This window comes from Diuraphis noxia, unplaced genomic scaffold (genome assembly GCF_037042655.1).
Source record: "Diuraphis noxia isolate RWA-SAM2 unplaced genomic scaffold, SU_Dnox_SAM2 contig0003, whole genome shotgun sequence".
NCBI lineage: Eukaryota > Metazoa > Arthropoda > Insecta > Hemiptera > Aphididae > Diuraphis > Diuraphis noxia.
In genome coordinates this window covers 36834321-36856647 of record NW_028301713.1, presented here as the reverse complement: position 1 = coordinate 36856647, position 22327 = coordinate 36834321, and the positions used below count along the sequence as shown (strand labels likewise).

The 22327-nt window shown below is 26.0% G+C and overlaps 1 protein-coding gene across 1 annotated transcript; it reads left to right on the top strand.

The window, feature by feature from the left end:
* On the top strand, nucleotides 1-16899 carry LOC107167469 (uncharacterized). Its single transcript, XM_089222991.1, has 4 exons — nucleotides 1-165; nucleotides 4658-4738; nucleotides 7385-7727; nucleotides 16482-16899. The coding sequence occupies exons 1-4, from the start codon at nucleotides 145-147 to the stop codon at nucleotides 16625-16627; spliced, it is 591 nt and encodes a 196-aa protein (XP_089079117.1). The 5' UTR covers nucleotides 1-144; the 3' UTR covers nucleotides 16628-16899.
* Nucleotides 16900-22327: the final 5428 nt, after the last annotated feature.

Genomic DNA, 22327 nt, shown 5'->3' with positions numbered 1-22327 from the left:
ACCGTTTGTGTCATCTTGTAGTTAGTACTTGCCAGACTTAATGAGACGTACGTGGTTCGTAGAACGCCTGTTTTTGTACATCTGTGAGTGTTTAAGAATTAAAAATTGATAATTTTATTCTGAATACCTACAATATCCATAAAAATGATAAGTTTTGTATTGCAAGTAAGTTTAATTAATTATTATTGTATTTTATTATTGAAATGTTATACTTAATCATCTACATATTTTTACATAACATATATTATATACAACTTAAAACATTAGTAACAAGACGCAAACACGTACCTATTATTATAGAATCCTTACAAATTTATATTTTATTATTTAAACTTTTCATTGTACCAACTGTAACACATTTATACCGCTTTAATCATACTTTTATACACCAAACAATTTGTTTGAAAATAATTAATACAATTTTTCATCTTTATGCATGCTTTGATTATTAGATATCGCAGATCGTTAGATATACGTAGTTACATTAGTAACTTTGTGGGAATCGTATTTGTTGTTCAATATATAAATGTTTAAATTAACGTCACTTTAAAATTCAACTAAATTAAGCATGAATTTGATTTAAAATATACGTAGGAAGATACAAATATTTGGGCTTTTAGTAAAAACTTTTTATTATTTTAACTTTTAGGTACATTATTAAAAATAAGCAATTTCCTAAGAATTAAATCATAATAATTTTTTTTAAACTACACTATTATAGCTCTAAATGATATAAAAATTATATTAATCAAATGTACTCAATATGCAGTAGAGCAGCTACCTACTCGATAGACGACAATCCCTGCGCAAACCCAACACCTTCAATAAATCTGCATTTTTATTCACTGTCACAGTGGCGTAATTACGGGGATGCACGGCGGTGCACTTGCACCCCCAGGTATTATGTAGCAGGTGCAAAGATATGCTTTTGCACCTGCAGATTCTGAACTTTATACCTATTGAAATACAATACCAACTAAATTTCATCGATTCGTTGATTTTTTTTTTAACTTATTTAAAAATGTTGTATCACTTTAATTAATTTCATATAAATATTATATTTTTATATGTATAATGTACGAATGTACCATATATAGTACAGACACAGCACATAAAGTATTTAAAATATAGGTACATACAGATTTTGATATTTGTTTATGTTATATTGTTATTAAATATAAATAGATACCTATAGCACACGCGAGCAATGCAATTAGCTTTAAATATGAATAATATGACTTAATTTATCATAACGATTATTGGACCGATAACATTTTGCACCTGCTGAAATTTAATGGAATTACGCCAATGCATTGTCACACTTCAGTTTTTAATTTTTAATTACCGTTTTTAAATGTGTTTTACTTACACACCTCAAGGTGAATAAATCTAATCGTTGGTAGCTATCTAATAATATCATTGGGATTACCAGCAATTTTACGGTATTTTCAATTGTATTGAAGATAAAAATATTTTTTATTTTACCTGATTTTTGTTAAAATTTCTAGTAATTTTTTAATAACCTGGTGTTTTTGTTAATCTGGCATCACTATAGTCTGGCATGTGTCAAATTAAAAATTGTAAAATTATTACCTTCTATATACAATGATAGTTACATCTACTTTACATGAAAAACAGTTAAATTAAAATAATATTAGAGAATATTACACATACAGATTAATTTTTTCTTCATAAATGTTTAGAATGAAGAATTTATTATTATTACATATACCGCTGTAAAAGTTCCAAGTTCCAAATTCACAATTTTGTTTTTAATTACCCATGAATTATTTTGCACAGTATTTACAGAATAACATAAATAATATATAACTTCTAAATGGTCTTCAAGTTGACAACTTCTTTATATACTCTATGAATTCCAAATAAAATATTTATTTTTTTATTTTTAAACAATCAATATGAATAAATATTAAACATATTCAAATATTCTACGAAGGAAATATAAACTACGAAGGAAATAAATTAAAACCCATATGATTACAAAAGTAAACAAAAAAATTAGGTCATAAGTTCAATTAAGGCATGACAGTAAATATATTAATTTACTTAACTATTCAGATTAAGTATAATTTTGGGGTTTTCATTTGCAAATTACGCAATAATGATTATCAGAAAAATCCAAATGATAGTGATAATTACTCATATTATAATATTTCAATATGTAATTTTTATACAAATTGCAAATATACATATATATATATATTAAAATAAATATTTAACAATATAACTTATAAATTTAAGATACCTACTCCATAGACATTGATAATGTTTATTGTTTTGGATGAATTAAAATATTATACAGGTTTTATCAAGATGGAAAATAGAAAATTTATTTATTTTTTATTTAAATTAATATCAAAAGATTGGCCTCACTAAATTTATCATAATGTAAGAAAATGCATAATAGTTTTAATCGCTTGTTATATTATGTCAAACTATTTTTAAGGCTTATAATACGTTTTAATCATATACAATATCCAATACGTCTAAATATTATGTCTATTAAAAAAAATCTACCTTCAATTATTTAATCTATTATAGAACATATTTACACGGTCGATTAACTATTTTTTTTTAACCACATCAACAATTTCGCAAAATAATAATAATAATAATAATAGTAATAGTAATAGTTGGCAATTGTGTGAAATCTAATATTATAATATTATTTTATTAACATAAAAATGTCTATATTAATTTATTTAAAAAATTATCTTTCACTTCTACATTGTCCCTTTTCGTAAAATGACCTTCTTTCCCAATCCAGAACAAGAATAATAGTACCTAATTACTCAAACGAAATTCATTCTCATAGACCTTGTCGCTCTATTCTATTCTGAATTAAGTAGATTTCTAAACACATTTTCTCCTATAAAATCCTTAAAAAATAAGATGTAGTACAAGACCCTGAAAATTGTTGTTATTTGAAAGATTACTTTTGAAAAATACACTGAACAATAATAAATAGTTTAGATTAAACTTTGGATAGTAACTAATATAATATGATTGGTTCGAGTAATAAATCAATCCATATTGATATTTAAAATAAATGCTTACTATCGCATCCATTTTTAATATTTACATATTAGATATTTATATCTTAATTTAATATACCAATTGAAATAATAATACTTATGTTGTATTTTATAAAACTTGACATTTGTGTAAACACCATGTGAAAATCATATTTCTCACAATCAACGTATAAATAACTGAAAACTATTTACTCACAGATCGCAAGATAATATTTTAATTATTATGATTAAATAATTATATCGTATACGTGTTATCATTTTTGAAACTAAAATAATCACTATTATAGGTAATAATATACAAAATTATAAAACTATATTTCACTACTAAGTATTCTAATGCCTATTATAGTGGTACCTACATAACATTTTAGATAAATGATAGTATTGAATTTAAATATTACTTTTATGATTCTTGTATGGTGTATTTTTACAATTATTTATATATGAATTCATATATATAATTATTATAATCCATGATTTTTTTTTAATCTCAAACCTTCTAAAATAAAGCAGTTTTATTTTTTTTTAAGCGTAATACAAAATATTGACGTAGGTATCTAACAAATGTAAATTTTCTATTAGATAAATTATTTTTGTAAATTAATATTAATTATCTATAGTTTCAACATTTTAATAAATAAACGAACAGTCATCATAGTAATATTACTATTTATATTTTTGTATTGTTGATATAAAATTAGCAACTATCTAATACATAACGTTTAAAAATAAGGATATAAAAAAATAGAATAACTTATGTATAAAATAATTCAAATAATATTATAAAACAAAAATTTTTCGATAAATAAAGTACAATATATACACCATAAACATTTATCTATTTTATTCATAAAATACATACGTATTGTTCAATATAATATACGCCTTAATGTAGTTGTGTTTTTATTTAACATGCGTGTTTTTATGAAACATATAATATCGGTACATACCTACGAGAAATTTAATTTGCCTATCTTATAGCCTGAATATAAAAACGTTTATATAACTAATATTATTAAATTAAATTTACAATTTACTTAATATGCGTATGTAGGCTGTAGGCATTATTTAAAACAAATATTTAAAAATAATATGATATATATTATACAAATATACTATTTGTGTAAACCTGGAATCTAATTTTTTGGGAAAAGGTTACCTAATAGAAGATCTTATATATGTGCATCGGGGGAGACAATATTTTTACCATTATTTTTCTATAAACGCATACAATTGTTTTTGAATTTGGAGTTTGGACAAGCAACTAAATTATACGTGCAAACAAAGGTAATTTCATACTCAGTCATTATGTCCCCGCTCATTAATTGCATGTGTACCACAGAGATACGAATGATACTATTATTATTTATTATATACCTATATATATAATATATATTAGGATATTAGAAATTATTTTTAAAACAATTTCAAAATGAAGAAATTGGTACATCTTATACATTATTATTATTGTTGTTGTTGTTGTTGCATGCAATTAAAAATTTGAAAAAAAAATGTAAAAAATTGACTTTCCATGATTAAAACTGTTCTATACTACTATATGTAGTATGACAACTAAAACAATAACTAACAAAAAATTTCAGGTGCTGTCTTGCCTTTTATTAATGGCTAGCATATCAATGTCGAGGTCAAGATATTCAGGTCAAACGGATATTGATTATTACGTAAGAACAACTAATTATATATTATTACCTATTCATGAAATAATGATGGAAATTGTATGTTCTACATATTATTCTGCATGAAAATACATTGCTATTATAACCAATTCATTAAAATTTAAAAAACTATAAACACGGAGAAAACGCCAATAGTACATTGTATACGACTTAATGATTTGAAATTATCTCATAGCTTATCATTATGAATACCTACATACGTCTGATTAGGCGTACTTCACAGTTCACTTATAAATTAGTTATAATCATAATAATATAGTAAATTACCTATATCCTATAATATTATGTTTGACTTGACAAATAATGTTAATAGTTTCTATACATGTATCATATACGTTACTAATAAACAAAATAATAATGATAATACTTCAGAACTCAATGGATCAGTTAATTTTGTCATACAATATCGTAGCTAATCAAAGTAATCACTAATAATATTTAATTGATTACAATTTTCAACAATACATTTAAAAACATTAACCAAAATCGTATTTTATAAGTATGCAATGAATTGTGTAGTGTTTTAAGATAACAATGTTTATTTTGTAATTAAAATGCTTGAGTAAATTCTTGACATTAAAGAAAATAAACTTTAAAAAGTTTTCAAAGTAACTGCATAATTACCGTATAATATATTTTTATACACTTCATTTGATAAGATTTTTATTTTACTTAGAAATTCTTTGTTTTATTTTAGTTTCATAAAAATCATTTTAATACAAAATATTTAATTTACAAACTGTAGGTATGTCTACTATCAAAAATTTCCCTAGAGACTCGAATACTAAGGTACAATTTCCCTTCATTTTCTGATTACTTCTTTTACAAATACTTTTTCTTGTATAACTATAAGTGACTAATATGTTATATATAAAAAAAAAAAAAAAAAATGCTACATACAATCTATATTTCTCGAAATATGGCGTATTTGTATATTTGTATTCACGATATTTCTATAATACCTCAAGGGATAAAAATCAAATATGGTTGTCGGATGACGAATTGTGCAAATAGATGAATCATTTTTCCTGGTGAAATGCACAAAAAAAAAAGAAAGGCGGATAAGTCGTGGATGTCGCACATGTCTGCTGTACAGTAGGTTACAAGTGGGTTACTGTAATGGATGGAATTAAATTTGAATCCAATGATATTATATCATTGTATACTAAAAACGATTCTGAGCGAAGACGGTTTATCTGTCTAGGATATATTATAGATTATTAAAAATTTTCAAATCTTAGATTTAAAAAGAAACATTTTTATGAATTTCTAGTTTAAAATAATTTGCGAATTTTCGTGATTTTCGTAATTTTTACATATTATGTTAACAAAATTCAAACTTTGAATGATTGTAAAAGAAAATTTGACTAAGCATTTCTTTTATTTTTCAACTGCTATTGTAAAAATATGTTAGGAGCCTTGTATTAAATTTTCAAATCTTCTAAAATGTAAAAATTTAAATTTCAAATGCTCATAAAAATTTAATTTGAATATCCGGTGGACTTTTTATTTGTGATAAAGATTGAAAAACTTGTAAGGAATCTTGTATTAAATTTTGAAATCTTAGATTTAAAAAGAAAATTTTTTATGAATTTCTAGCTTAAAATAATTTGTGAATTTTTGTGATTTTTACGTATTTTGTCAAAATTCAAACTTTGAATGCTTATAAAAAATAATTTTGACTATGAATTTATTTTATTTTTAAACTTCTATTTTAACAATATGTTAAGAGCCTTGTATTAAATTTTCAAGCTTTTCTGGCTAACAAAAAAATGTTTATCGATATTAATTTAAAAAAAACTAATAATGATCGAACATTTCAAATGCCTATGAATAGTTAGACTTAAGTCGAAAATTTTTGAAAATTGCACGGTGGATAGAATATATTTAAATAAACATTCGGTGAAAATTATGAAAAATCATGTATCTATGGTCATTTGTTTTAAAGTTACATCAAAAACCAAAATCGATTTTGTCGAAAACTGAGTGTGCGTAAAATTTCCCGTTTTGCCCTTAATTTTTACTTTTTTTATCTCGATTATTTAGAAAAATATTAAGAATTTTTCTCTTTTGACCACCCTAAATACCAACTAGATTCACTTTCTGATCGAACGAGGTACTGAAGTCAAAAATCGATTTTGGGGCACTTTTACTGCCCCAAAACGTGATGACAGACACATAAAAAAAAAAAAAAACACACACATCATGGTAAAATCAATACATTCATCGCTCCGCTCAGAATCTAAAATAAGTACTGACACAGAAATGTGTCCTACTTGAGTGGGTTTGTTGTAACTTTTGTGATATTAAATTTTCATGAAACGATAAAACGTCGTATCGCGAACTAATAGCTTTGTTACAACCACGTGTCCCTATTTGTTCTTTTGTCTTCAACACTTTTTTTGATAAATCCGAAAAATTATTAATTCAGACGCCGATTCCGATGCCGATGGACAAGATTGCCCAATACTCAGACAAAACAAGCCATCGACACTATTGTATGTACTTATCAGTACAAAATAATTAGATGTTTTTACCCCTCCCCCCCCCCCCCCCAAAAAAAAAAAAACAATGCAGTCTGTTCCGGTTGACCACTAATAACCTGTAACATGTGATATTTTTCTGCTGAAGGTGCCGGTGAGCTATGCTTACAAGTATGGCGTGCACGATCCCGCCACGGGTGACATCAAACACCAATCGGAAGAGCGAACTGGTGACGTGGTCCGCGGTCAGTACAGCCTCGTTGAGCCCGACGGTACCGTGCGAACCGTCGACTATACGGCCGACCCGGTTAACGGTTTCAACGCGGTTGTCAGCAAGTCTGGTAAACCAAAGAAACCGCGATACGTCGTCCAGACCGTACCCGTCATTCGGACCGTGCCTGTCGTCCGGACCGTGCCAGCTGTCCGGACTGTTCCTGCCACCGCCGCCGCAGAAATCGCGGACGACCCGCACTCGGCCAGAGGACCGATAAGTGAGTTTGACAGTAGCCATTAGAAGAGTGCTCGACGTGTCGAACACTGCGATCGTTCGCATATTATTATGATATTATCAATATTTAAACGACGTATAGCTTGTTCGTAACGATGAGGTATAGACAAAATGTAGGGTAACGCTATGCGAGAAAGATACAGGGCCAATAGGGTCATAGAGGAAATAAAACAGAACACTTGTTAATTCATAATAAAATAGAGTTAGATTACTTGATCAAACACAGAATAGCTATATGATTATAATATATAAGAGGCATCCGGCCCGAATACCTACATGATACGCTTAATGGCATCACCGCTCGGGTTCATTGTCATACCTATATGGAGAAATCACGGCAACTTTGCCGATGAGCCGGTGTTGGTGTGCATCACTTGATTTAATAATTATTACGCAATACGGTGAGGTAAATTTTTTCCACTCAATTTATCGAAGATTGAATTAATAGGTGAAGTAAGTTCGAAGGTATTTTTATAACGTGTATAGTAACGAGTTCATAGTCATTAGCCGCGATCCTGGCGCGCCTGACACTTAGATATAACTATCTATACGACTGTCTATAGTGTCCTGGTATTACATTATATTACATCTGGATCTGGATACGTTTTATTTTTCTAGACTTTCAAAAGTAAGTTGGTAGCTGCTGTTGTAATATTTAGTTGTCAGCTTGGTAAAATCGTGTCTTTATATTACAAATTCTTTCACTTTTAAATCGTAATGGAAATATAAATTTATTCAATACAATTATATTAACTATGAGTAAGGTTTACTAAACACCAGTACGAAAGTATAAAAAGGGTGAAATGTTATCTATGTATTTTCAAAGAATGTAATATGTAGATATCTACCAATCAAATAATAGTTGCTCATTTCATTCAGGTTTTTATCGTATTGAAAATAAACATCTTATAATCATAAAATATTACTATAGTCAAATTTGAAAAACCTTAAGCAGAAAAAACATCCATTTACAATTTACATTTTATAAATAATAGTCTCTAACAGAATATTAAAGTATTGTTCGTAATTGATCTATTATAGCTATCAATCAGAATTTGTTGTTAAGTAATGTTTGTGTTAATCTTTTTAATTTAGGTTGGACTATATAGGCATCTTCCTCACATCTCACGCCTCTGATCAGGGATTTGAAAATCTCAATTGAGGCTCTCTCAGAAACCATAAATATAATTTTTTTTCATATCAATATAATAAATAATATTTCATAATTTTTGATTATTCATAGGTATGACCTCCAGTCTCCACATATAATAATTTAAATCAATATATAATAAACGTTTTAAGTATCTATAAATTTGGTCATAATAAAAAATTAATTTTTATGGTACCTGTTATAAAATATTTAATTTAAAATTGTCTAGTAATAAACCTTTTATTATGATTATTGAATGAATAATGACTACTATAAACCACTAGCATGATGATAATGCACCTTAATAATTGTTAATTGATATGTAACATAATGTATTATCACATATATAAAATTATAAATTATAATACAGTTACATTCTGAGAAGTAGGAGTCCCTCAAGATATTTATAAGATAGTATAAAATCATAACGTACTTCCATTATGTTCTTATTAATAATTAAGTATTAATATAAACTTCTGTAGAATTCATACAAGGCATGTTTGTAAACAAAACCTCTTTTCCGGTCTTGATATAAGTATATAAATAAATAAGAATCGGCAATCCTGAGTAGAGTGAAAAATGTATTGATTTAACGATAATACATAAATGTATTTATTTTTTTGTGTATCTATCATATTATCATATATAGTTTTTTTTCTTAGAAACAATTTTAAGTCTTCGCTCAGAATCGTATTTCGTATGTAATGTTTTATCATAAATTAATAATTAAAATTTAACACATTACGATGATCTTACCAATACCTTACACACGACACTTACTGCAGCTTGACTTTCCCCGGTTATTTGAGTTGCCGAGCTCTTAGACTTTAGTTCGAATAAATATTTATCGTCAATATTGAATTCATAAAATGATCTGACTTTTGTAAAGTTTCATATTTACATCTCATATTCAATTTAAAATATAACAAATTTTTAACAAGATTATTGTTACTTTGAGAACTAAACAATAGGTACTACTAAAAACAAGTTTTTATTTAGTTATACAGTGCGTACCACTTTGAACATATTTTGAGTGCAGATGCGTAACTTATTTCGAAGTGTAATTTATTTTCAAACAGTTGCAACATGACAAAGAATTTATGATTTTACTCGAAAAAGCCATACAATTACAAATGCATTTTAATGTGACATTCCTAAGTTTTTGTCATAGATTATTTAGAGAAGTTGCTTTTTAAAACGTATAATGGGTATTTCTATTACATTTATTAATTGAATGTAATACCCAGTGAATTAAATACATTTTAAAGAATTCATAATTAGATAATACAACGGAAAATATCATGATTAATTATTATAAAAATTAAATTAAATTATCAATAATTTGAATAATATAAAATATAAAATCATAAGTAACAATTTGTAAAAACTATTTTGAAAAGTAGTACAATTAAATTATTACATAACATGCTCAAAGTTCCTCATAACTTTTCAATATTAGATACCTGCTACTTATTTAAAAACCATATTATAATGTACTTATATATAATATAATATAGAGACTATAGGGAATTACGTTGTATTATACACTCTTTATTATATATTTTATTTTGCTTACATAAATTAATGTTTCAAAAACATGATTAATGATCCTCACAATGTCATATTTCAAACAGAACTTGTTATTCTTAGTTTAAATCCAATAAAAATTTACATATTTTAAAATGTTAAGCATATTAGGTATTAGTTACATAATAGTGAAATACCATTGATTGTATGATACTTATATGTAATATATATTTTATTTACATTATTGAAATTATAATACATTATAATTTATTTTGTCATGTGTCATTTCAGTTAAATTTATACTTCTACAGTCTATATTCTTGAAAATTTCACATTGAAATCCGTCAAAAGCTTGTCGTTTTTGGGGTCTTTTGTTATACTTTAATCGCCCGCAGTTGTATACCACAGCGAATTATTGATCACTTTATACCTATAATGATACTTGTACACCTTTCAACTCAAAATTGGTTCGATTAACGACGAGTTCATTGTGAAAGTACTGGTAGCCTAATTACATACATTTAATTATGTAGTTCGATTGATTCAACTACTCCTACGATTACACAAAGACACGATAGAATCACAAGAACTATACCAGACATTATTATACTATATATTTAAATAATGGAATGTTTAAAAGTAAATATTTTTTATAAACGTTTTATTTTTTTGAAGAAATCTTAAATGTATATCTGAAAAGTTAGAACACATAAACTACCTCTGAGATTCCTCAAAAATCCTCATAATTTGATCGATTAACAAAATGCGAATATTAAATAGAACTTTTTAGTATGAAATTAGAAAACCCATCAAGAGTTCAATGTTTATAGTTGTTTTTATATTCATAAAAATGTCATGTTTCTATAAAAATTTTAAATTTTAATTCAAAATAAAACACTCTTTCAAATACTTGTCTAGTCATTTCTTTTGTGGCGTTAGTATTCATTATTTTTATCAGTATCTCTCCGTCACACAGAATTAAATTCAGAAAGAGCTTCGTTTCCTACTATACAAGGTTGTTTCTTAGTAACTTTCTAGGAGGTATATAACATATGTATTCAAGTGAAATTAGAGATGCAATAAGTTCCCTTATACGCCGTGTACTCACAAAAACCAACACAACAAACTATACTATAATATTATATTAGGTGTGTAGACATGTACATATAATGTTCGAGCTTGAACAGTAAGTAAACGCAGATGAAAACTTTAATATGTCACAGTGTAGCTTCAATTTTTAATTAGTCAAAGGATTCGAGAACAGCATTACTCTTCTATGAAAAACATATTATAATATATATTTTTTTTATAATTGTTGTTATTTTTAATGTCTCAAAATTAAATTAGACTAATGAATAGTAATGATGACAAAATACTAAATTGCTCTAGTAATATTATTTAACCAACCGATAATGGTTTATTCGAAGATATATATCTAGTAATTATTAGAGCACAGATGCAATAGTAGAAACAAGAAAAATTAATTGCAGTATTGATATTGCGAGAAAAAAAATACCAAATATTGCTTTTTAACATTTAAAAATTCCAGTAAAAAATAGTGTTTCGTAAAAAATACTTTTAATTGATTATTATCAATGTATATTATTGTTTTTCCCCATTTCTATTCACAGTATACCTTGGATAAATATCTAATAAAAAACATTTCACATTTATTTTCATTCTTTTCTTTTTCTGAAATAATATTATTTTAGAAGAAAAAATGTAATTACACTTACAATAAAAAAAAAAAAGATCAATATAAATTAGATTTTATAGAAAATATACATTAAACATCTCTACATTTTTTATATGTGAAACTATTATAAGTATGTCAGATGCAAAGGGACAATCAAATATTCTTAGAAAAAAATATTTAAAGAACTAAAATTTCAAGACAGTCAGTAATATTTTGATTTAAATTCATTATTTTTCTATGTTTTTTCATCTTTCAATTATGTTAAGATTTCAGTGTCCAACAAAATATAAAGGCATAACTTGATTTGGTACATATCATTTTTTAAAGTTTATAAATTATCAAAAGTTTACAAAAATTGATGCTCTATATTTAGTTTTTAAGTATTACACCACACTTACCTAAGTATACAAAGAAAGGTTGGAAGCCAAATTAATTTTACTAAATGACTCAATTTGCCTATTAATAAAGTAAAGGTACCTATTAATATGATTAATATTTTTAATGTTAAGAATTTATACAATCTAATAAAATATTATAAATTTAAATAAAATAAAAACTCGCCTTTTTTGGTGGTACACCATGCAATCAATATTTCTCATCCCTTGTAAATGTAAATTTATGTTACAAGTTTAATGCAAATTATGCCAATATTCCATCACATTCCATTGGGTCACTATCCTTATGTAATGCAAAAACACAGTATTTAATTTGTATATTGTTTCCCAAATATAATCATACATATGTATTATGTTCAGTAAACTGATTACGATATAATAGAAAACAAAATATCATCTATAGTATACTGTATAATGGATAGTAATTATTTTAAAATGAATCATGATCACATGATAGTTTCGTAGTTTCAAATTTCAACTTGAATGCATATAAGTGTCCGTATTACACACCATTTCTATCGTTCCACTAAGCACTAACCATCGTCTCTGTTACACTGTAATATCTACTGAACCATAAACTGCTCTTGTTTTACTGTTGAGATCAACTTGCCGGAACTCACATAACGTATCACCTTGTAATATATGTAGCAGCAAAGCACTGTCAATTGTCATCTATGATGTATAATAAAACACATTTGAAATAAGTAAACACGTTATTGATTATTGTAAATGTATTACATTTATGCCTTAGTCTTACTGTCTTAGGTGAACCACTAAAAAAATAAACCATCAAACAAATTTTAAATATTTTTGTTAAAAAATATGTCAACAAATAAAAATCATTACAACCAGCTTATTGGAAAGATAAAAAATAAAAAGCAACATCAAAAAAACGTAGACAAACGATTGTTTTGAACAATATATTGACAATATACTCATGTTAGTTTTTTGAATTCAGTTATTTCCCTCAAATCGTACATCATCCATTTTTTAAGGGTCATAGGTCATTCAAATTTGAGTACCTACTGCAGCGAAACAGTATATTCACGACTGAATGATGGAATATAAATGACGATAGCAGGTATGTAAAATAATTGTGTTCATGTTACCGTGAAAAATCAGTATGTGAATATGTGATGCGATAAAAAATAAATTACGTATCTCTTGGCCATTACATCGTCTTATTGAAGAGTATATAGTTTCTGAAATCGAAGTCAATTTCTTCTTTTAACTCTACAGCAAATCCACCGTGAGTAATATTGGTTTTAAATTATATTTTGTACAAACACACATACAATTATTTTAGTTTAAACACGTTCTGTTTAGAAGGAGTTATTTTTTACCATTTTAGTGATCACAAATAAAAATATAGTGTATTATTTGATTATGACGTACTCGTAAATAAATAATAATAATATGTATATTGCATTGAACCCAATTTCGGTTGTAGAACGCTTATGTAGAGTGATTTTTCTGATAAGTTTATTTGTATCGAACACTTACGAGTATTTCATTTTAAATACAACTTGTACAACTTCATTACAATATCCATTATAATATTGTTATGTAAGTTTAATTAAAATACGACATTCGGAAAAACATTAATTTCTACAACGCCGTAGAACAATAAAAATTTCAATTTGATTAGGTCCATGGAATAAAGTTTAAACAATTGCCTATACTAAACGCCGTCGTAATCATTTTCACAAAAATAATATTGCTGTACTAAATTTCATTGATCGAAACTATTAATTAATGGCAGTCATTAAATTCTATCAAAGAAATATAATATAAATAAACCAACACATAGCTGGAAGAATAATATGGCTATATTATCAATTAGACTGCATACCGCCAATGGTTTTTTTAATGTCTAATAATTTTACTAAAATAACACTAATTAACATTATATTTATCATAATATGACACTAAATCCTGACAGTTTAGATTATGATTCATGATTAGAAGATATCAATTATGATGCCGCTAGACAATTGGTAATGTGAGATTATTTCCATGATCAACTGTTAAGTTTGCTCAATGCCATTTATCAGTATTTCTTAAGTTAATCAATCATAGTTGTATTGCTTGCTGGATAAACATTAAATTACCACCTTTTGGGCAGAATTTCTGAGTACATGACGTGTGAATATTATTATACAAATTAAAAAAAAACTTATGCGTGCTCCCAATGACGAACAAATTTGACAAGATTTTTTTTTATTTTACATATTATACACTCGGAAAATGGGCCATTGGGCTTAAAACGAAAATAATTACAACTATTACTTTAATTTAATTTATTTTTAATTTCACGTATAGCCTTGAAAACTTAGGCCATTGGGCTTAAAGCGAAATGTGAGAAATTTAAGTGTGGCCGATTCTAATTCCAGTTATTATGACCTCAAATTTTCTATAGATTTCAATTGGGAATTTTCATTGTCGGTATTATGTTTAATACGATTTAATTTTGTGTAGTTAGATGTCTACTTCTGGTTCCACCTAAGTTGACATTTATTTTATTTTATTTTATTACATTACTGGTTATATTCGTGCTAATTCCATCCCAAATCTTGATGCAAGAAGAAAGTTTTTTTTTAAATAAGTATTAAAATCTTTAATCCTTAAAAGAAAGGATAATATGTGTGAAATTGAAAAAAAATTTTCACTAACAAACGGATAATGATAGAAATTTAAGAATTTTATGGACCAGTCATGTAAAATTATGCTAAATACTTATTAAACAATGTGATGAAAGGCAGCATTTTGAGAATAAAAAAAAATGATCCAATATTCAATTTTATAGAGTTGTTTCTGGTAGAAAATTGTATATAATTGGTAATTTAAGCGATCAAAAGTAGAATATTTTTAGTTCTATAAAAAAAAAGTTGTTGACTTTACTAAACTTTATGATAGAAACTCTGTAAATATTCGATGATACTTACAAATTAAAATAATTATTAAGTTATAAAATAAAACATCATATATTATATATTATTTTAAACAAGCATAGGACATTTGAGAGATACTATAATAATATTATATTATTATACCTAACAGTGTATTATTTAGATATACCTATCCTAATCTTTATTATATTCAAACTATATATTGTGTTATTTTTCATGCCATAAATTATACCGCCATTTCATGATAATCAACCAGTACATTTGAGTTTTGCAATTTTCGTGAATGAAATTCTTTTTTAAGTGTGCCGAATGTAAAAATCATAAAAAAAAATGTACCAAAAATATGTTAGAAAACAAATACCTATTATGGATGCTAAAGTTAAATTTTTGAACAAAATTAATGTAGTAGATACTCAATGTAATGAAAGTGTAAATGACATAAGTGTATCTAATAGGAATAAAATAAAATATAAGCTTTCCATAAATTGTTTATCCAACCATACTACAGCTTATTTTTATCATTAATTGATTCGGAGAAAATTATTTAATATAATATCAAAACTGAAAATTAAATATTTGAAAATGTGACTCTCTCCAATAGAAAAGCAATACATAGACTGACGTGTAAATATTTTAAAATGCAATTTCATTAATATTATCACCACAGCTAAAATATATTATAGTTATGCAGTTTGGATGTATGATGGTAATATAATATATACAAAATTATCTAAACTCATATATTATGCACATCATTTTTATCTATATGAACGCTTATAAGACACGTCCTAACATATCTCTAATACCGTAATAAGTTCAACGCGTTGGAGTAAAATTAAAATGTCTAATAAATTGTTTTGACAATAATAATTATAAAATATTAAATAACAAGAAGTACATATTATCATTGATTTTACAGAAAGAGTTACATGTGCATTATTATAGTTTTGACGTTCATATCAAACAACAAACACCGAAATACTGTTTTCATAAAATAAAATGCGATGTTCAATAGAATCAAATTGCATTTTTAACTAAACATTTTTTCCTTTCATTTTAGCTTTCCCGAAGAATGCACAAGAAGACTTTTCAATTACTGCACCGGTATACGAGGAATATTACGACGCAACTGCCATACATCCTAATGAAGTCAACCCGCGCTACGTACAACACTCGAATTATTATAAAGAATATTTTAATTACTGAATCAGAAATATTAAACGTGTCTATGAAATGTCTGAACTCCAATCAAAAATTTTCGACTAGTTACTTGAACAGCAATAATATTACCTATATTGTACTGTAACATAGTTGTATGTGAGTGTAATACATCGATCGTTAAAATAAAATCCGTACCAAGTAAATGTTGGAATTTCATCATCTACTCAACTACGCATCCATGCGTTTCTTTTATATTTTATCTATTGTACTACGATAGACAATAAGAAACAGATAATAATAAAAATAGTAAAACAAGAGATTTATTGTGAACTAAATTATATTTTATCGTTATCATCATTTTAACTGGGTATAGTAGAGTGGAGAATATTTTAATATTCAATTCCATAGATATACCTACTTGTAGTTGCGTTCGACCGTTGTATTCAGTGTAGATATGCATATATTTTATGTGCAAACAGACATTTGTATTTTTGTAAAATTATTTTTAAGAACAGTTATTCTTAGTAATTAACATTTTTATAACTGAGAAACTACCTGATCTAATTTTGAATTAGAAATATCAAAGTTTTAAATCAAATTATTCACTAAATAATTTATGATAAAAAGGGGATTCTCATTTGAAAAAAAAAAGATTGAATTGTTACATGATACTCCTTATGTAATACAAAAATTTTAAGAATTTGAAAATATATAAATTCATTATTAAAGGAAAAGAATGGACTGAGCATGATTGATGAATCACATTCTATATAACTAGTGGTTCTGTCCTCTGTTTTCTTCGCTCATTGACCTCCACGAGTGCTTTAGCCCCATGACTTAAGGGTCACTATCCTTGGATTTTGAAATTTAATATCTGTAATTTAAAAATATTTTTACACCTAATATTGAGGATAAAATATACAAACTTTATTTTAAATAATTTAAAGCTTCGAAGGTTTAATTAATAATAATTATTGGGTATTTTTTTATGTATTGGTTGCCATGGTAATTATTTTATTTGAAAGATAAAATAAACAAAACTTTTTTATAGGTATAATAATCAGATATTATATTATAATAGGAGGCAATTCAATTATTGAATGACATTTTTAAAAATCGGGAGGCAATTCGAGTAACCTTAAAAAAAATCAAAGAAGGCAATTCGATAGTCAAATAGTAAGCAATTCGTGAGCGCCCGATATTATTGACTACCAATTAATTACTAAAAACTACAAAATAACACATGAATTAAAAAACCTAATATGCACATATGCAATATGCAAATGTGAGTGGCCCTTTTGTCGAAGATTCAGGCGAGCAGCTGCATACTACACTGCTGCTTCGTCCATGGACTTTGACTTGTAGCTGACTCAGTGACCGACGTCAACTTCTTGCAGGTTTGATCAAATTAACATTTTTTATTAAAAAATTTTTATATGTTGCATATTTTATTAGCCTAATATTATTGACTAAACAATATAATATTAAAATGGTAGGTACACATAGGTACCCTACTATACATTCTTTTATGTTTTTAAACGAGATAAATCATATTTTAATATTTTAACACTATAAGTCTATAATAATTTGATTATTTGAATATTTTATAATTTACACAATACACATATAAACCATTATTATAGTATTATAAATGAATGTATACAAAGGAGCGTTCGATTGCATACATAAAATGATTATTGTTAAAAACTTTGTACAAGTACTAGTTTTATTGTGTTGAACATTATAGTTAGTGAATCACAATAAATTGTATTATTCGTTTCAAAAGGTGTTGAAGCTTAAGCCGCTTACCACAGGTAGATTTAAGTCTGAAATTCAACCCCTTATTGGTTTTTAATATTTACGACAGAAGACATTATATAGTGAGGGTTGGCTTGAGGTAAAGATTCTGCACTCGATCACTGCAGAATATTGTGTGTTATATCCTAATTTAAGACCAGAATAAAACACATAACGAAACAGTTCTGTAAATAGATTATTTCTTAGTCAAACCGGTGGGTTTTTTTAAACTATTGGCTATTTGCATTATTATTTATGTCTTAGGTAGTTGAATCCAGTGAGAACATTCAACATTGTACGTCGCGTCGGGACAATCCGGTATGAATAGTAAGATATTGTCGAGTTGCGTTTACTTTGCCTTATTATAGATATTATTTTTTGTCTTCAAAGTTCAAGGAATTATAATTTTTTTGGTAAAAACGTTGGCAATGCAAAAAAATTATTCCAGGTGTCAATAGTATATTACACAACATCCATGTTATACATTCGTTGCATTAATCAAATGTTGTGTATAATATTAATATAACATTAAAAAGCTGTTGGCGTAAAGTGTTTACTGGGTATTAGCATTACATCAAGGCAGCTCAACACTTTTATCACAGCATTTAAGCAATTTCGTATTCCAAAATGTAATAATAAACGTTTAAACATCGTTGTGGTTAACGAAAACGATTTTAAATCACATTATATTAAATTAATAGTCGTTGGGTGTCGGTTATTATAACATCCATAAAATAGATATGGAATTACATATAGGTAAATCTATGACTATCATTGTTTATGAAACTTCTGTCCTCAATGATTGATTTATAGCCTGTACTTCGTATATCTATACCCGTAATAAAATACAAGAAAAAATAGTCGTAATCAAAATTTTTTCAAAATTAAATACTTCGTTCCAAAAATATAAGAAAAATGTAATTGATTGAACAATTTATTCAAAGTACAGATGTAATGAATTATTTCTACAATTAAATACTCACTAATTTATGGCTAAATGCTTTACTGGAAATAAAAACTACCATTTATAAAGAGTCTTCAACATTTTACACCAAATAAAAGATCATATAAATACTATTTTATATTTAATTCTCTACGAGTACAAACAATATTCCTTAATTCATAAATCACACAAAGAGTAAATGTGAACTCTTATAATATAATAATAATACGTATATAACCGTTTTAATTAATTTTGTAAATAAAGAAATTAAAAACTACGTTAATGAAAAAATGTTTGTTTTTTTATTCCGTAATTCTTACTAATCAAATGAATAGGTAGGTACAGTACACACAATAAAATTCAGTGCTTTAATCTTATAATGTAAGCTCTTCAATAGCTATAATATTCAATCTATTATAATCTATTATTATTCTGTGCTTCTTCTCGTTAGTTTTATATAATATAATAGTAACTAGATCTCAATTTATTAGTAAATACTTATGGAGTAAGACAATTACAAGTTACAATGAATTACATTTTTTTAATTACAAATACTAAATATAGTAAGTACGTTATATACGTTGTATAATAAATAAAACAAAAATTTAAAGGTAACTAAATATGATATAAAAATAAATATCAACTATTAACTTTAAAAGTATTTCAAATACACATTGATTTTGAACCTAGTTTGTAGATCAAAATTGTATTGAAAATAAAATTAAGCTTTTTAAGTTAAAAGTTAAAACAATTTTAAAACTAAAATAAAATTTATGTACCCATTTAATTCTACACAGTCCCTATGAAACATGTTCATCGCCCACTGACATTGCTAAATAGCCTTAAACTAGGTGAATTCAAAAAAAAAGGTTCTCACAAAATCAAAATTAACTAACAATTGAGTACCTACCAATTATTAAAATATAATATCTATTGAACACACCTTCACACCCCAAGCATGAATTGTATAAATATCCCTCCTTTTATCACCATATGTTAAATTTAACTTCAGCCAATAATCTTTGTTGTTGCGGCTTAATTTTAAATAAAAAAAAAAAAAAAATATCTATTGAAATATTTAAAACATTAAATATCTATGCCAATAATAGAAATGTATCTCATGTAAATTAATATTAATGTGATTAAAATAGCATATTTAAAATAGTAATAATAATTTGTATTTAATTAGTAATTTTTTTGCCCTTCAAATAAAATGTTATTTTCCTTATAAATCATTATATTTAATTTTAAATTAAAAGTTTCAATAATTTAAACGATTTATATTTCTAAACAGCTAAAAAAACATAAGTTTTAAATTTATTGCTTTCAAGTGACCCACATAATACTTCTTCAGACCTCCTATTGATTACATTTTTTTTTTATATATAATTATATAATTTTAAAAAATATCTAGGAGGTAGGTACTAATATTATTTTTATATAAATACTTAAGTACGAGTACCTGACCTTCTATTTATCAATTTCAAATTATATATAATTTTACGCTCGCAACCATCTTATATTATGTTAAATATTATAATTATTTAAACATTTAACTTCTGAAATTTTGTTAACTTCATTATTTAAAAATGGTATATAATTCTAGATGTAGATCAAATTTAATATTAACTTATAATATTATAAACACTACTCCTATTACTTATTTTACCTTCAATTTATCTTGTATAATACGAGTTCCTATTGAAAAGAAACTCGTTCCTGTTCCTCTTAATATTTTTCTCCTGAGTGGTTTTCAATATTATTATTTTTCGCTTACAACTTTTAAACCATAAATAATGACTATTTTTAAATTCAATATCTTTTCTTATAGTTAATTGGATTTAGAATGAACTTTGAAGGAGTTAGCTTATGATTTTTACTCATTTACAACAGTCAATAAATGAGTAAACAAAAACTAATAAGGAGTAGCGGGAAAATATAAATTTATAAGAAGTCTCGATTTTTAACAAAATCAATTTGGTTTAGTTGTTATTAAATATTTTAATTTACTATCATTTTGAACCATTACCACAGTAGTCAGTAACAGAGTTATATCTAACAATTTTCGGTTCCTCGTTCCTAATTTTGAAAAGGAACGCATTCGAAGCTTCATTGAATAAAATTCATTCCTTCCCAAAACTGTGTTGCCCATAGAAAATATAATTCTTTTTCAGTAGTAAACTTCTTTTTCAAGTAGTAGACAAAGTTTTTATACATTAATTATAAATAAATAAATATATATATATAGGTTTAGTATTAGAGATCGTCGATTCTACATCTAACGTACAAAGTACATTAATAACCCGTACTCATTTCAATGAAGAAAATGTATAGGAACTAATAAAAAGATAATATTATTTGGCTGATTATGATATGTACAAGAGTACAAAATTTTTTATCGAATACATAACACAACTATGAAATGTGGAAGTTGAATGTACCTATATGCAGGAAAAACTGCATCATAATTTACACAGTGGCGTAAATAGGATTTACAATGCTCATGGCAAAAAATGCTGGTTAATATTTAATTGTACCAACAAATGTTTAGATAAAATTTATCTATACCATTAACGAAATGCCCTATGTAGTTTTTTGCCTATAACTTTATGCTTATAAGCCTGCACCCTATAATTAAGCCACTTATTATTTAAATTCTGTTAATTGAACTGTTTGGATTAGTAACATTCAATCAATTCAGTGAATATTAAATATATCGACATAATATATCTAATATTTATGCACTCGATGGGTTTGTTAATTTTATTTTATTTTATTCAAGATACTTGGAATCGTGTTATACCTATGTAATTTTAATTTATGTCACGATGCATTTAATAGAGCTCTCGTATAACTGAATGCAACTCTAGTATTCTAGCTAAGCCTTTGTACATTTATTTGAATTTCAGAAGACAGGTTGAAAAATATGTTTCCATTCAAATGGTTTAACCGATTGCCTTCTACTATGACTTACACGTGTATTTAAATTTTAAATATTTGATGCA

What these genes read in the sequence shown, in the direction of transcription:
- LOC107167469 (XM_089222991.1), top strand. Translation starts at nt 145, where the DNA reads ATGATAAGTTTTGTATTGCAA. An exon ending in TGATAAGTTTTGTATTGCAA is followed by an intron (nt 166 to 4,657) that starts GTAAGTTTAATT and finishes AAAAAATTTCAG; the next exon opens with GTGCTGTCTTGCCTTTTATT. An exon ending in CTCGGCCAGAGGACCGATAA is followed by an intron (nt 7,728 to 16,481) that starts GTGAGTTTGACA and finishes CTTTCATTTTAG; the next exon opens with CTTTCCCGAAGAATGCACAA.